The 16,034-nt window shown below is 57.5% G+C and overlaps 1 protein-coding gene and 1 long non-coding RNA gene across 2 annotated transcripts; one reads left to right on the plus strand and one right to left on the minus strand.

The window, feature by feature from the left end:
• Positions 1–518: 518 nt before the first annotated feature.
• On the minus strand, positions 519–9,335 carry LOC108584811. Its single transcript, XR_002521262.2, has 2 exons — positions 8,745–9,335; positions 519–1,044 (listed from the first exon to the last, which is right to left on the minus strand). It is a non-coding gene; the product is annotated as an uncharacterized LOC108584811 (long non-coding RNA).
• On the plus strand, positions 6,180–11,472 carry MNX1 (motor neuron and pancreas homeobox 1). The gene is given in 4 exon segments (XM_021936486.2): positions 6,180–6,950; positions 6,953–7,195; positions 10,348–10,508; positions 11,114–11,472. Coding segments are annotated over 4 exon segments (1,203 nt in total). The 5' UTR covers positions 6,180–6,505; the 3' UTR covers positions 11,468–11,472.
• Positions 11,473–16,034: the final 4,562 nt, after the last annotated feature.

Here is a 16,034-nt window from a genome sequence, read left to right on the forward strand (position 1 = left end):
GTTAGAAAGCAAAGGGGAGAGAGATGAGGTGCAGAGAGAAAAGCTGCCCTAGAAAAGGGGAAGAGTGGGAAGAATGCGAGGCAAACCAGCCCCTCCCCGGTGGACCCCCAACCCGGGTCATGAACACTGCTGGGGGTGGGGAGGGCTCTTCAGGCCTTGAATGTGTGCACCTGTGAGAAGAAGCTTGGGGAGGGTTGCAAGAGGTGAACTTGACCACAGACACCATTTGCTCATCCTGGGGAATCCCCCCTCCCCACTGCCACAGCTCTGGAAAGTGGCCTAAGAGGAGGTCTTTCTCTCTCTCTCTCTCTCTCTCTCTCTCACTCTCTCTCTCTCTCCCTCCCCTCTCAGCCGCCAGCAGCTGCAGCTTTTGCCACCTCAGCAACTACTAAATAGACCAATTAGCGCAGACTTCCTGCCATTATCGAACATGGACTTGGACATTAGTGCGCCACTATTCAGTCATAATTTCGAGTCAGAACGCGCTAAAAAAATTCACGCACTGAAGCGTTCAAATGTCCCTGAGCCACATCTGGGTGTGTGTTTGTGCTTCTTCCCTGTTTCAACCCACCCAGCAGCCTGCAGGGCAGTAGTCACCATCCAGGCGCGATGGACGCCACCTTCTGTGACTCGTGTCGAGTTATATGTTGTCTGCGTTGTTCCAGCGCTGCAGAGCTGCCCGTATCTGTCAGTGTAACCCTCTCCTCCTCCCGCTGGGGTGGGTGGGGGGAACAGGTGGGTTCTAAAGGGGTGCCTGGGCGCCCAGGCCAATGCTACCAGAGAGCAGTGTGGAGTATTTGGAAAGAGTGTTGATTCCGAAACATATTTTCCATGGAGGCTGGGCTCCGGTAAAGTGTGCAGGCAGTGCTCTCAGCCTTGTCATCAAGATCTCTTTGCAAGACTCGCGCAGCACTGTGGCCCACAGGCTGGTGTCTATCTGGAGGGTAGTTCTGTTGCAGCACATTCTGGAAAAAGTCCAGCTTACGCATGTGTTTGGTGTCTACCTTGTTTCTGCCAACAGTCTGCAGAGGGCCCTGCGTGAATCTGGAATAAAATAAAACAAAATAAAATGTTTGTAGCAAAGAAAAAAAGACTCTAGAGAAGGCTTTCATTTCTGTGGAGGGTTGTTATTCCCCCAAAACAATGAAAGGGGCTCAAATGAAAGGAGCCTCCCTTCCCTCCCAAGGTTTGTTTCTCTTTATGATACAAGAAGCTTCGAAGAGGCTGGAAAGGATTTCACCTCCTTGTGTCAGAAGGAGACCTGGGCCAGCAGCTGAGCCCAGGGTGGCCAGGCCTGTCCCTTCCCTTCAGGGTCCAGGGAATCGAGGAGGCTGCCCAAGGTCTGGGAGGAAGCAGAGATTTGTGTCTCTGGAGGAAATTTCTAAAAATAGAAGGCCCTTGGGTCACTGAATTTGACTGATTTAAATCCTGTGGCATTTCCCTAACTTCTCGCCAAACCCCCTGGTAGTGGCTGGTTGTTTGCAGCCAGGGCTGGGCCCAGAGGAGAGGGTCAAGCCAGTGACTCAGGGGTGTTCTGGGGGGCTCACATTCCCGGTGAAGCCTGGGTGGTGCTGGCCCTGCGAAAGGAGTTGGGGTGAGGGTGCCCTCTAAAATGGCAACAGGAAATCCAGGTTGCAGGGAGGGGCTGAAGAAGGGCTGAGGGAGAACACCCTTACAGGGGAGCACATAGCAGACCTGGGCCCACCTCAGGCCCTGCCTCGGTTTGAGGGTTTGAGCTGCGAGTCTTTGGGTTGCTACTCCTGAGCCCACCCTTTCCAGACTCCTTTAAGGCCCAGCTCCCAGGGGTCATAGAGGAGGTCAGCAGATCAAAGGACAGCACTAATGACTCGATGCCTTTGGCCCCGTGGCTCTGAAGGGGCTGGGGTGGGTGGGGGGACCTGAGCAGATGTCCCCAGCTCCAGTGACCCTAGGCCCTCTCCGCAGATCCTCCTTCCCTCTGAGCTCCAGGAAGGAGGTCGGAGCATCTCCCACCATTCCTGCCCTGGCCCTCTGGGCTCCCACGCCAGCCGTACTAAGCTACTTCCTGTGCCAGAGGCCAGTCTCATCTCAAACACGTGCTTAGGTCCCGACCTCTGGCCAGTTACACGGCATCTTCATGCCTGTTTCCTTAAGAAAGCCTTGAAAGTTTACATTGAAACGGAACTGCGTGAGTCCCTGAAGACCACATGGCTTCAGCAAGACGGGACTAATGTACCTGGGCCCCTCTGCAGCCAAATCCTCTCTGTTGGCCCTCGGCTTCAGTTTTAGAAACGCAAGATCTGCCCCCTGTTTCAGCCACTGAGTGCCCTTCCAGGCACCTGCTCCATTTCACATGGAAAAAAGCAATATCTACATGATAAATAAATGCATGATACTTGCCTCGCATCTTGTGAATATGTGAATGTACAGGTTTTTCCCCCAATCCTCACAGGTTCCCAGTTGCGTGGGTAAGTCCAGATGTAAATAGACACAGACTACAATAGTGTTTTCTTTTGCGATGGTTTGTAGAAATCACCATCTCCTTCCCAAGTAGTGGAAGGAAGGGCAGCTGCAGGCACTCTTTAATTCCTTAACAGGAGGCCTGTAGAAAGCAGGCACCTGCGGCGGGCAGGGAGGAGCTGCGGTGGGAGCCAGCTGATTAGGGTGCACCAGGCCTTCTCTGCCTGTCTTGAGAAACCAAGAGTTCTAGGGAGAACTCTCCAGGGCTGAGTTCTGCCCCTGGGGCCGCTGGAGGGAAAACTCACCTGGAGACTCAGGTTTGGGAGCACTACTAGGATCAGACCTTTGATCTCTCTCTGTGGCCCTTCCCAAGACCCAAGCCCAGCTCCAGTCTGCCCCAAAGCCAGCTGGTCTGGATCAATACAGATACTGGGAACAGGAAGAGACCCAGCAGGCTCCACCTCACACGTTGTAAACCACACAAAGATCTACACTTCCCAGATAGCCCCCTCTCTCCCCCACACCTGCCTCTCTCCATGCAACTTTACAGAGAGCCTCCACTTTATATAACGTATTCTTAAATATAAGTAGAACATCGGATCATTTTAAAGGCCCTGTAGCACCTTAGAGTCCATTTGGTCCAACCGCTGCTTCTGTAGACAAAGAAACAAATCCATCAAGAAAAGGAGCTTCAGACTGCTGAAATGGCACCTCAGCTAGAGGGGCGGTCCGGACAGAACGCAGGGCTGCTATGCCAGGCCTCCTCGGACAGCCTTGCACAGCCCTACAGGTGGTACAGACACCTGAAGGACCTGCACACATGTTGTCCTGTCTGTGTTTTCAGGAAGGTGTCCTCAGCAGGTCTCAGGCAGAATAGAAACACGAGACAGGGTGTGAAGGGGTTTTGGACCATGGTTACCGCAGAACAAAAAGGGGTGAAATGCATTCCTCTAGGAGTTACAAAAAAAAAAAAAAAAAGCCAGAAAACACCCACTGTGATTTTGTTGAGGGAGATGGCTGATGTCATGAGTCTAGACTACACACCCCATCACCAACTAAAATTACCCTGGCAGTGGGTATTTTCGGCTGGAGAGAGGAATAGCATCTTCTCCAAGGTCCATCCTGGGAGATTTCTTCTGCAGTCACTCCCTTCCCCCAGCTTCCTACATCATTGACCTCAGGACCAAGCAACCTGCCCCCAGCAGACGGGGGTGATGAGATGAGAAAGGCAAGGCAGTCTTGGCACCAAACCCCTGGAGGAGGAGGAGGCCAAGGCTGTGTTCTCTACCCTGGGGAGGCAGAGTCACAGCTAGGGCTTCTTGCCTGGGACAGGTGGCTAAGAATCTCTGGTCTCCTTTACAAGCCTTCCCCCACCCAAAAAGTAACAGATGGGATGGGGACTCCGGGCTGGGTGTACCTGAGAGCTTCGAGGGCAGCAGGGTGGGAACAGTGTGGCCTCTGCAGTCAGACCTGGTTCCACTCCCAGCTCTAAGGCTGAACTGCCTGCTGGGAACAAGGCACCCAAACTCTCTAAACCTGTACTCTAGAAAATGGAGATGATAGGCCGGGTGCAGTCGCTCACACCTGTAATCCCAGCACTCTGGGAGGCCGAAGTGGGTGGATCACCTGAGGTCGGGAGTTTGAGACCAGCCTGACCAACATGGTGAAACCCCATCTCTACTAAAAATACAAAAATTAGCCTGGCCTGATGGCACATGCCTGTAATCTCAGCTACTGGGGAGGCTGAGGCAGAAGAATCGCTTGAACCTGGGAGATGGAGGTTGCAGTGAGCCATGATCGTGCCATTGCACTCTAGCCTGGGCAACAAGAACAAAACTCCACCTCAAAAAAAAAAAAAAAAAAAAAAAAAGAAAGAAAGAAAGAAAGAAAAAGAAAAGAAAAGAAAGAAAGAAAGAAAAAAAGAAAAGAAAAGAAAATGGAGATGATAAAAATCTTCCTTCTAGTGTCAGAGTGAAGATCAAGGAAGAGAATTCTAGAAAGCGCGTAGCATATAGTAGGTGTTCAAGAAATGCGAGTGTTTCCCTCTCTCCACTTGGAGGCAGAAGTGCATTTCTGTCACCACAAAGACATCTAAAGGCACGACAAACTCCGTGTGAATGCCGGTGATTTCTTTTTCCCAGTGGTCGCTCTGCAAAGCTGGATCACATTTATTCCAAGTTGCTGTTATTCATCCATTGCCATCCTCCTAACCTTCCAACCAGTCCTGTGCATCTGGGAACTACCCTGTGTTATAATGAAAAAGATATCACTCACACCAACAAAGTCACTGTCATCAACTCTCGCTTAGGTAAAAAGCCTTTTGAAGAGAAGTGGCAAGGTCTCTCTATTTGCCTTTTTAAAAATCCCTCTGGTAGCAACCTGGCCTGCTAATTTTGAAGTTTACCTGGCACTGAGTTTCTCTTTGGCTCTCTCCCCTCTCCACAGCCCCTTCCGGTCCTTTATTCACCTCTCACCTGCATAGGAAGCCCTGGAACCTGGAACTCCCTCCCGGTTCTCACGCTTGCTGGGGAAGATAACTGGGTCTAATGGCGCTATTGACAAAGCCTGGTGTTGATGCCGCTTGACTTCCCGACCCCTGTGTTGATTCCCTCAGCTTCAAAAACGTCCTTGGAAGTGGTTTTACTGTAAATATTTGAAGTGTGCGTGTGGGGGAGGGGTGAGATCTGGGTGCTCACTCCGTGCCTCAGTCACTCACGGGAAGCCCTTTCCTCTCCCCTTCCCAGGAGGCCCTGGCAGCAGGAGACCGTCTTTCCCCCCTCCTGCCCGGGGACTGGCCGGGGGTCGCAGCGGCAGGGCTTCCGAAGGATGACGGGCCCTACGGGTTTTTCAGGGCCGAGGTGTGTGGGCCTCGACTCCCGCAAGCCCACGGGCATCCCTCGGCAGCGAGGAAGAGCTTTGCCACCGAGGACCCGCTCCACTGAGCAAGCACGTGGGCGACGTCTGCAAGCCGACTTTGGTCCTGCAGGCCAGGGCGCCCATATCTGCCGTCTCCGCCTTGACTGTGGCAGGGGCTCCCAGCGAGGGCTCGTGGAGGCCAAACTCACACTCACATGCGCGTTTACACCCCCACGTCCCCGCACACACACCTGAAAATGCGGGGCCTTCCCAGTACAGATAAGGTTCGACCTGCAGAGCTTTGGCCACAGGGACAAAACCCTCCCCTGCTGCGCCCTGGAGACCCGGGAGCAGGGAGGGCTTGGGAAACACCACGGTCTTCAGTGCGCTGCCGTCGCCTCGCAAATCGGCCAGGTCTGCGCTCAGCATGGGCGCTCAGGAGCGTGGAACCACCGTGCTCCGCGAGGCAGACGTGGACCCACGCCAGCGCCGACAAGGAGGCCGGAAAGGACGCGCGCAGCTGGCTCCAGGGACCAACCAAGTCCGGAGGGGGCCAGGTGTCTCGGGAGCGGGTCTTGGGCCGCCGCGGGGCTCTCCAGGGTCCCGGGGGTTGCCAGTGCCCGCCGTCCGGCTCCGCACCCAGGGGAGGGCGGGCAGAGGCCCCAGTTTGCGCCTCGGAGTATCCACTCCCCGGCGGTGTCCCCGCCCGCCAGCGCCGCGCAACAGCCCGGGGTGCTTAGGACCTCGCGGCGCGGGGGCGGGGCGGCGGGCGGCCGGGACGGTGACAGGTGCGCCCCTCGGCCAATGGCGGAGTCCGCGGCCCTCCCCGGGCCCCCGCTGCGCGCGCCAATCGGAGGCCGCGCTGAGCTTCAAGTGCGCGGAGGGGCGCGGGTCCCCAGCACGGCGCCAGCGGCCTCGGCGCGGTCGCCTAAGGGCTGGAGCGCAGAGAGCCGGGCTCCCCGGCCCGGACGCGGGGAAGCACTCGCGTGGAAGTTTGTGCGAGCGCGGCCCGGGGCGGGGCCCGCACGGAGGAGGCGCCGGGACCATGGTCACCCTCGGCTGAGTTTCCGGCGGCGACTTTGATTATTGGCAAATCACCATCATAACAATACCGAGACCCCGGGCTTGCGCCGCACGCGCTGACTCCGCGACCCCGCACACGGCCGCGTCGCCCGCCACCCGGCCCTGAGCGCCAACCCCAAACGAGCCGATGGAAAAATCCAAAAATTTCCGCATCGACGCCCTGCTGGCGGTGGACCCCCCGCGAGCCGCCTCTGCGCAGAGCGCGCCGCTGGCCTTGGTCACGTCCCTCGCTGCCGCCGCATCTGGCACCGGAGGTGGCGGGGGCGGCGGCGGGGCGAGCGGCGGGACTAGCGGCAGCTGCAGCCCCGCGTCCTCTGAGCCGCCGGCTGCGCCCGCCGACCGCCTGCGCGCCGAGAGCCCGTCTCCGCCGCGCCTTTTGGTCAGCGGCACTGCGCGCTGCCGCCCGCCGGGCTTCCTGGGCGCGGGCGGCGGCGGCGGCGGCACGGGCAGCGGGCACGGGGGCCCCCACCACCACGCGCACCCGGGCGCAGCGGCCGCTGCAGCCGCCGCCGCCGCCGCCGCCGCGGCCGCTGGGGGCCTGCTGGCTCTTGGCTGCCAGAATCTGGGGGCGCGTATGGCCTCCCGGCGCAGGCGGCGCTCTACGGCCACCCGGTCTACGGCTACTCCGCGGCGGCGGCGGCGGCTGCGCTGGCTGGCCAGCACCCGGCGCTCTCCTACTCGTACCCGCAGGTGCAGGGCGCGCACCCCGCGCACCCCGCCGACCCCATCAAGCTGGGCGCCGGCACCTTCCAGCTGGACCAGTGGCTGCGCGCATCCACCGCGGGCATGATCCTGCCCAAGATGCCCGACTTTAACTGTGAGTACCCTGCGGCCCCCGTGGATGCGCGGGGCGGGAGGGCCTCGTGCATCCTCCACCCGGCACCGCCTGCCCCTCTCTTCGCTTGGCTCCCAGCGAGCGGGGGAAGCGCTGCAAAGCCGCCTCGGCTCTGCCCGGGGCCTGCGAGGACTCGCCTGGACCCCCAGGCGTGAGACTGGCGGCGAATTATTAAAATGGCCCTGCGCAGGCCTTGCCTTCTCTTCCTCTCTTAACGGGAAGGGGCAGTTGGAGGTGTGAGACTGAGATCTAATGATTAACCTGAAGGCTGCAAGAGAAGGAAGTCGCCGGGCAAGGCGAACGGAGAGCGCCCTGAATTAGGCAGGCCCGGGAATGGGGGTCAGGGCTTATCACCGGGGAAGGGAACTTGGGCCACGTCCCCCATTCGGGGCGCTAGAGACACCCGCAGCCCCTCCAGGGAGAGGGAGTGCTTCAGGAGCAGCAAACAAGAGAAATAGGCTTCGAGGCCCGGGGAGGCAAGGCCAGGGCGCAGGGAACCCCCGGCTTTTACCAGGGCGCTGCCCTCCTCTGGAAGGGCGTTGGATCCGGGGTGCGATGGCCGAGGCAGGTGGCCTGGCTTGAACCAGCTATGGGGAGATTCTAAAGAGTAGGTGCCTGGCCTGGTATACCGGGCGCCCAACAAGGTAACGAATGCTCCTCCAAGGTGGGGCCGAGGGAGCCCCCACCCCAGAGCCGCTGTGCTTCGGGCAGCTTCCTCTCCATCCGGGCGGGACACCTCGCCAGAGGCCTGGGCCCCTCAGGCTTTCCTGGCACACGGGGACTCTCTGGGCTGGGACTCCGGGGCTCTGGCTCTCCCTGATCGCCCCATCGGGGTCAGCTACTTTTGAGTCGGGCTGAGCAGAAGATGCATTCCGCTCAACGCTTTCAGCCGCCGAACACCCAAACAAAGAGACCCCATTGTTTCTGTCTGAGTGAATTTGTTTAGACTGGGGAGATGCAGGCAGAGCAGGGGAAAAGCAAAAAAGAAAACAGAAATAAACACTCCAGAATTCAGATTCCTTTGCTGGAAGCTGTGATTGTGACTAAACAGAGAAAATCTAGGACCCCAGAGGCTGGAGAAGTCACAAGGGAGTGAGAAAATCCCTGCAGAACGCTGTTTGCCCACAGCCGCCCCAGGCTTTCCTAGCTCAGCTCCAAGAAGGCCCCAGTGGCCACCCATCCCTCACTTGGGAAAGTCAGCCCCACTGACTCCAGCCGGAAGAGGGAAAGCTGCCCCTCACCTCAGACACCTCTGGGTCTGCGAATCTCCTGCCAGCCTGGGCTTAAACCCAGGGCGCCCTCCTGGGCCTGGCTGCCGACCCACGGCCCAGCCCTTCTGATAGAAAGCCACCAATATGAACTGCATTTCCCAGAGCTAAGGAGCTAAGTCGCCCACGGAGGGGGCTGGCCAGCCCAGGGGCCCGTGGTCCTAGGCCTCCTAGGGCCCTGGACTCCCTGGCCACCGGGGCGCTTTCTGGAGCCCAAGGTCACTCAGAAAATTTATTAAAGTGAGACACCTTTCCCAACATACCTTGCCTGTTTGATTCCGAATGTTGACCTAGAGTTGGCCAAATTCTAAACACAGCCAGCTTTAAGTTCAGAAGAGGAATCTGCACCTGGCAATCCAAAAGGGCAGGCATAATCGTGCCAAAGACGGCAGAATATGTTCTGAGAAGTCCTCCTCGCTGGTCACAGGGAAAACCTGTTTGGTTTCTTTAATTGGTTGTTTCTGCCTGTGGGATGGCATTTCCCAAATGGTCCCTCCAGAGCCAATGTTTTAATTAAAGTTCTAATGTATTGTCAAGTTGGGAATTCGGGGCCTTGTTTGACTAAAGCAGGGGGCGTGGGCCATCCTCTAAAGCAAATTGCCCATCCCCGGGGACCTGAGCTCATCCAGGCCTGGGGCTGGCCTCCTTTCTTTCCTTTGCTTTCTTTCTTTTATTGTCCAACACTTGTCAGGCTCCTGGGAAATCAAGGGAAGTCTCGTTTTGAGGTCATAAAATTCTCTGTGATGTAACCGTGCAAAATTATGTAAATAAAGCCGGGCAGGCCTCCTCGAACACACAGAGAACCGGATCCTGCCTGCGCCTCTGCCTTTAATTTGCGTAATGAGAATTGTCCTGAAAAGGCTTCCAGTCTCCCCAGGCCTTGCCCCCCCCCCCCGCCACCCGCACCCTGAGGAGGGGGCATGTCAAGAAAAACACTGGAAAGGTGGTAGGGTCCCTAATGAATACATACACAGACTTGGACCCTGGGTTTGGTCCTGTTCCACCCGTTCTCTCTCCCTTCCTTCCATTCCTTCCTTCCTTCCTCCCTCCCTCCCTCCCTTCTTCCCTCTCTCCCTTCTTCCTTCCTTCCTTTCTTCCTTCTTCCCTTCCTTCCCTCTCTCCCTTCCTCCTTCACTTCCTTCCTCCCTCCCTTCCTTCCTTCTTTCCTTCCTTCCTTCCTTCTTCCCTCCCTCCCTCCTTACCTCTCTTCCTTCCTTCCTTTTCTTTTTCTCCTCCTCCTCTTCTGTCTTAAGGAGGCAGTGGAGGGAGACCTGGAACTGCAGGACCAGCTCTTCCCAGACCTGTTTGGATCTGAGCCTGAATCTCTAGGAAGGCGCAGTGAGGAGAGGGGGAGAGATTTGGTTCTCACCACTCACTGCTCCTTTATTTTATTTTATTATTTTTTATTTATTGAGAGATGGGGTCTTGCTGTGTCACCCAGGGTACAGGACAGGGGTGCAGTCTAGCTCACTGCAGCCTTGAACTCCTGGGAACCTCCCATCTTGGCCCCCAGCTGGCCTCACTTCTCTTGCCTCTGGGTCAATCCACTCCTACCAAAGCCGGCTCATGTGGAGAGGATGCCTCCTGCGATGGACCCTGTTTAACAGGGACACTCAGATGTCTCCCAGACAAAAAAAAAAAAAAAAAAAAAAAGGTCTCATTAACCCCAAACCACCCATTTCCACTTGGTGGTCCTGAGTCCTCATTCCTTGGGGAGTGAGCACTGATAGTGAGGGAACAGCCCTGCCCTCTGCAGGGCCAGGCCTTCAGCACTGGGGCCTTGAGGGCAGTGGTACCAGCAGCCACGGGAGGGGCTGGGGCGAGGACCGGAGCCGGCTGTGGGCCTCACTGCCCTTTGGTCCCCAGCCCAGGCACAGTCGAACCTCTTGGGGAAGTGCCGCCGGCCACGCACCGCCTTCACCAGCCAGCAGCTGCTGGAGCTGGAGCATCAGTTCAAGCTCAACAAGTACCTGTCGCGGCCCAAGCGCTTCGAGGTGGCCACCTCGCTCATGCTCACCGAGACCCAGGTGCGCGCCCTCCCCGCCCCCGACACATCCCGGCCTCCCAGGGGACACTGTTACCTCTGCACTCGTGACCCACGGGCAGTCTGGGGCATATGGCGCTGCGCCTCGACAGTTAAGACGGCGGGTGCACGGGTTCATCTAAGGAGCCCAGAGCGCCGATTCAGTAGCTTCGGGTGGGGCCCAAGAGTCAGCACCTAACCACCCCTCCTTTCATTCTGAAGAAGGTGATCCCCAGGCCGCATTCGAGAAATTTTGTTCCAGAAAGAGATGAGGGAACATCCTGAGATTTACCGCGACGTAGCCAGCTGCCCTGACTCTTCCTCCGCAGACGGAGGGCGCGGGTAGAAAAGCCCCCGGTCCGGGTCGTTGGGGACATAGTCCTAGCTCCCACGGAGCTCAAGCCCAGCTCTGGGGTTTGCTGCTGAGTGGTGGGTTGGGGGGAGGAGGAAGCTGCAAGCCCCCTCCCCATTCCACTTCTAAGTCGTCTCACCCTGAGGCCATTCCAGGGCCCACCCGCTGGGGCCCGGGCGCGCGCGGCCGGGGGACTCCGGGGACAGGAAGCCCTGGGGTGGCGGTGGCCGGTTTCTCATGCCCGCTTATGCCCGCAGGTGAAGATTTGGTTCCAGAACCGGCGGATGAAATGGAAACGCAGCAAAAAGGCCAAAGAGCAGGCGGCGCAGGAAGCGGAGAAACAGAAGGGCGGCGGCGGGGGCGCGGGGAAGGGCGGAGCGGAGGAGCCGGGCGCGGAGGAGCTGCTGGGGCCGACTGCGCCCGGGGACAAGGGCAGCGGACGCCGCCTGCGGGACTTGAGGGACAGTGACCCCGAGGAGGACGAGGACGAGGACGACGAGGACCATTTCCCCTACAGCAATGGCGCCAGCACCCACGCCGCCTCCTCCGACTGCTCCTCGGAGGACGACTCGCCACCCCCGCGGCCGGGCCACCAGCCCGCGCCCCAGTAGGAGCCCCGGGGCCCAGCAGGTGTGGCGCGCAAGGAGCGCCCCGGCCGGCGGCTTCTCCCGGAGGCCCCGGCGCCCGCACCCACCCGGCCCGGCCCCGAGAGCCAGCTCGGCAGCCGCCCCGTGGACCCCTCGCCGAGGCCGGGGCTGGAGGGATTCGGCCGCGGCCTCCGGTCCTGGGCACTTCCCTTTTAAGCCAGGGCGCCTCACCCGCTCTTCGAGAAACAGCAAGAGGGAGACCCAGGGGCCTGCAACTTGATGGTTCTTTTAAAATTAATTTTGGTTGGTGTTGGGGGAGGTGCGAGTGCCCGTGAGAAGAACCGACCCCCACCCTCCACCTCCGCAAGGGGAAGCCTCCCGTCTCCCCTTTCCCAGCGTCCGAGAAGGCGGAAACCCACAGTGTTATCTGACTTCTGAAACTTGAAACCGCCTCTGGAGGGGCCATTCTGCAGAGTATTTGGAAAAAGAAAAAGGGTTTATGCTTACGTCTCTGGGTTCGGGGGGATTGTGTCACGAGCGTTCAAACTGCTGGAAATCTCAAAACTGTACTGTCTTTATTTTTGTATATTGTATTTATATATAAAAAGAAACGTCTACATATGCATGCTAAATTATTATTTAGCTTCTCCCATCGCCCACGATGGAATGTAAAATAAATTGGTTTTGTACTGGATCAGCGTGCACGCGTTTTTGGGGGTTATGCTTGAGGCTCTACTGTTTGCTTGTAGAAATGATGGGGAGGGTGTCTACTCGGCGGTTGGCAGCTGAGGGTGAAAATCGGAGTCTCAAGTGGGTGTCAGGACCACCTCCGCGCCTGCTGGGGAGTCGCAGTGTGAAGTGTTGGCAAAAATACCTGTGGTCAGGTGTCAGCGCATGCCGGGCTGCCTGGTGCACACCTGCCCCGGGACACGTGCCCCTCAGAAGCGGAGCTGTGGATTCTATTTATTTTCCTTTTTCCTTGCGGGCTGTCGCTTCGTTGGCGCTCCAGAAGTGGAAATACACCATTTGGACGTTTCAGAAAATAAGCTTCAAACGACTAGGCGTTAGTAGTATCTGGAGTCCCTGCGACCTCAGGCGCTACTTAGGCACATTTCCCGGAACGCGCCGAATTACCCGGTGCTTTTCTCTCGCCTCGACCCCGGCCCTCTCTGTTGGCAGAACCTTCCTTGACTGGCCAGGATCGGTCTTCTTGGCTCTGTGCAAACACGTCTGCGAGGACAGCAGCGGACTGCAGCAGCGCTCCACACCGCGGCTGCAGCTGCTCCGGGTTAATCAGCCTCTGCAGCGCGCTCCATCAATCACCGCGGCCAGGCCCAGCGCCATGTGCTCCACACATGCGGGCTCAGCCCGCGCTATCGCCAGCTCCGGAGCACAGGCCCGCGGCCCACCCAGCCCGGCGCGCCTCCCGGCCCCCTTCCCCCATCGCTGACCTAGTGGCCTCTCCTGGCTCCGGAGGAGACGGGCGACGGGGACGCCGCTCCTGTCTCCTCTCCCGGGCCTTCCTCCTTCCTTCTGTTTGTCACTTTCTCAGCAGCACCTGCGTGTGCCCTTCTCCTCCCTCCTCCCCTCCCCTCCTCCCAGCTGATAAAATGAGTTCAGAAGGGCCTGGCGTTTCATTTGGGTGATTACCGCGGGGCGAGCGCAGCCACTCCTCTGCCTCAGGGCGCGGGGAGATTAATATCCTCTCTGGCAACTCATTATCACCCCGGGCCCCTTCCATAAAATCAACCTCAACCAAGGCCGGGGCGCGGCTGCTGGGAGTCCAGGCAGAAGCAGCTGCCGGGCGCTGGCGCAGGGGCTGGGCCTCCGTCGCCTGGGGTCCAAAGGTGTTTGGGGGAACTGGTAGAGGGTTTGCCACTGGGGGAAGAGGCAGAGTGCCCAGAGAACGAGGGTGGGAAAACCAGAGGGAGGGGGGAAGACAGATGCTTTTTTTTTTTTTTTTTGGTTTTTAAAAATCTGCAATCTGTACATTTCTTTTTAATTTCTAACACATTGGTGAGATTCAGCCTGCAACAATCTCTCCCCCCGCTGGCCCCACATCTGGGGATTATTTTCCCCTTGGGCTCAGCCAGCCCAGCCTCAGCGCCCCCGCCAACACTGGGCAGCCAGGGAAGAGTGGGGGCTCGGCCCGGAGCTGGGGTGCTCCAGGCCTCTGCGGAGGGTGTGTCCCTCTACCCCCAGGGGACAGGCGCTTCCTCTGGGACGCGAGGAAAGAGCGACATCAAAGGAAGACGCTGTTAATAGCGCCGCCCCTCCCCCGTCCTCCAGCAGAGCCAGGCCCCGGACCTGCGCCGGCCCCTGCGCCTCCAGCAGGCCGCTCAATCTCCGCGGAATTTATCTCGCTAATAAATTTAATGATCAATTCGTTCTTGTCACAGTAGCTCTTCCCCAAATCAATTATAGCAAATTTAAATATAATCACTGGCTCGTCCTCATCCACTCCGGGCACGGTGAACAATTCATTCTGCCTAATGAACGGTCTCGAGGACCCGCTCTGCCCGCCTTGCAGGCGCGCGCCCCACCCCTGGGCGCCGCTCTCGGGGTCGCTGACTCGGCTCGGCCTGGGGCGGTGGTCCCTTGGGGCCCAGGCCTCCAACCGCACCTGAGCCGCCAGCTGACCCCGCGTATGGGGGAGAAAGTCTTTGCAGCCCTCAAGAATCGGGTTCTCAGCACCTGGAGCCAGGTCTACGCAGGAGGCCCCGGAGGGAGCTGAGGTGGTGTTTTCAGACAGGCCCAGGCTTCCCCCACGGCTCATTTCTGCCGTCCTCTAGCTGTCCTAGAGGCCTAGGGATCTCACTGCCTTAAAGACAAGAGAAGGTACGCAGGGGGAGACCCCGCGGCGGCCGTCACTGCGACCCGGGGCGCTGGGTCCCCATGGAGGGGACCCACCCAAAGCTGACCCTGTCCCCTGGAACCCCAGCCGGGCCCCCCTCTCCTACCGAGGCCCCCACCTCTTGGCCACCGTTTTCTTCGCTCCAATGTGGGTTCTCCTCCGTTCTTAGAAAGGGGCGCCTTGCTGCGGGTGAATTCTGCAGGGCGTGCAAACGCATGTGGGGAAGCCGTTTTTGTGACTGAAGAAAACACTTCACACACGCGCCCCAGAGGGAGGCCCAGGGGACTCCTTTCCAGCCCCTCCTGGATCTCCGTGTCATCCCTGGTGTCAGGGAGTCAAGAAACAACTCGAAGGGAAAGGAGGTGGACCTGTCCTTTCGCCGATCCGGTGACTTTCCTTCTTTGATACAGAACGCAAGGCAACCAAAGCAAAAATAGACAAATGGGACTGCATCAAACTGAAAAGCGTACGCGCCACAAAGGACGATCAACAAGAGTGAAAGGCAACCTGGAAATGGGAGACATCATCTGCCAAATGCGAATCAGGGAATGGGTTAATATCCAGAGTATGTGACTCTCACCACTCTACAACAAAACCAAAATGGGCAAATGACTTGATCAGACATGACTCCAAATAAAATTTTGAAATGACAACACACATATGAAAAGATGCTCAACACCACTAACCATCAGGGAAATGCAAGTCAGAACCACAGATCCACCTCACACCTGTTAAGATGGCCAATATAAAACAAACAAAAAGCACAGAAAATAACAAGTCATGATGAGGATGTGGAGAAGTTGGAGCTGTGGTCAGAATGTAACATGTCATAGCCATTATGTAAAATAATACAGAATTTCCCTAAAAATATTAAAAATCAGGCTGGGCGCAGTGGCTCACGCCTGTAATCCCAGCGCTTTAGGAGGCCAAGGCGGGTGGATCATGAGGTCAGGAGTTCAAGACCAGCCTGGCCAAGATGGTGAAACCCCGTTTCCACTAAAAATACAAAAAATTAGCCGGGTGTGGTGGCAGGCGCCTGTAGCACCAGCTACTTGGGAGGCTGGGGCAGAGAAGTGCTTGAACCCTGGAGGCGGAGGTTGGAGTGAGCTGAGAATGTGCCATTGCACTCCAGTCTGGGCGACAGGGCAAGGCTCCCAAGACTCAGTCTCAAAAAATTTAATAAATAAAATGAAATTACCATATGATCCAGCAGTCTCAGTTCTGGGTATATATCCAAAAGAATTGGGAAAAAAAAAAAAAAGATCTCAAAGAGACATTTGCACACCTGAGTTCATTGCAACACTCTTCACAATTGCCAAGAGGTGGATGCAGCCTACATGTCCATCAACAGAGAAATGGCTGAGGAAAATGTGGTGCACACATAGGGCGGCGGCGGAGCGCTATTCAGGCTTTAAAAAGAAGAAAATCCTGTCCCGTGCTACAACACCCATGAACTCTGAGGACTTTATGCTGAGTGAAATGCCCAATAACAAAAGCCAAACACTGGCCCTGCGTGGGGGCGCCCTCCTGCCGTCCCAGCTACTGAGGAGCCAAGGCAGAAGGCTGGCTGGGGCCCAGGAGGTCCAGGATGCAGTGACCTTTGATGGCACCACTGCACTCCAGCCTGGGCCACGGTGTGAGACCCTATCTCTAAAAAAAAAATAGTAATAAATAAGCAAGCAAATAAACAAAAAGACAAATGCTGCAAGATCGTAGGAAATATCAGTTTAGATGAGT

Source organism: Papio anubis, chromosome 4 (assembly GCF_008728515.1).
Source record: "Papio anubis isolate 15944 chromosome 4, Panubis1.0, whole genome shotgun sequence".
Lineage (NCBI taxonomy): Eukaryota > Metazoa > Chordata > Mammalia > Primates > Cercopithecidae > Papio > Papio anubis.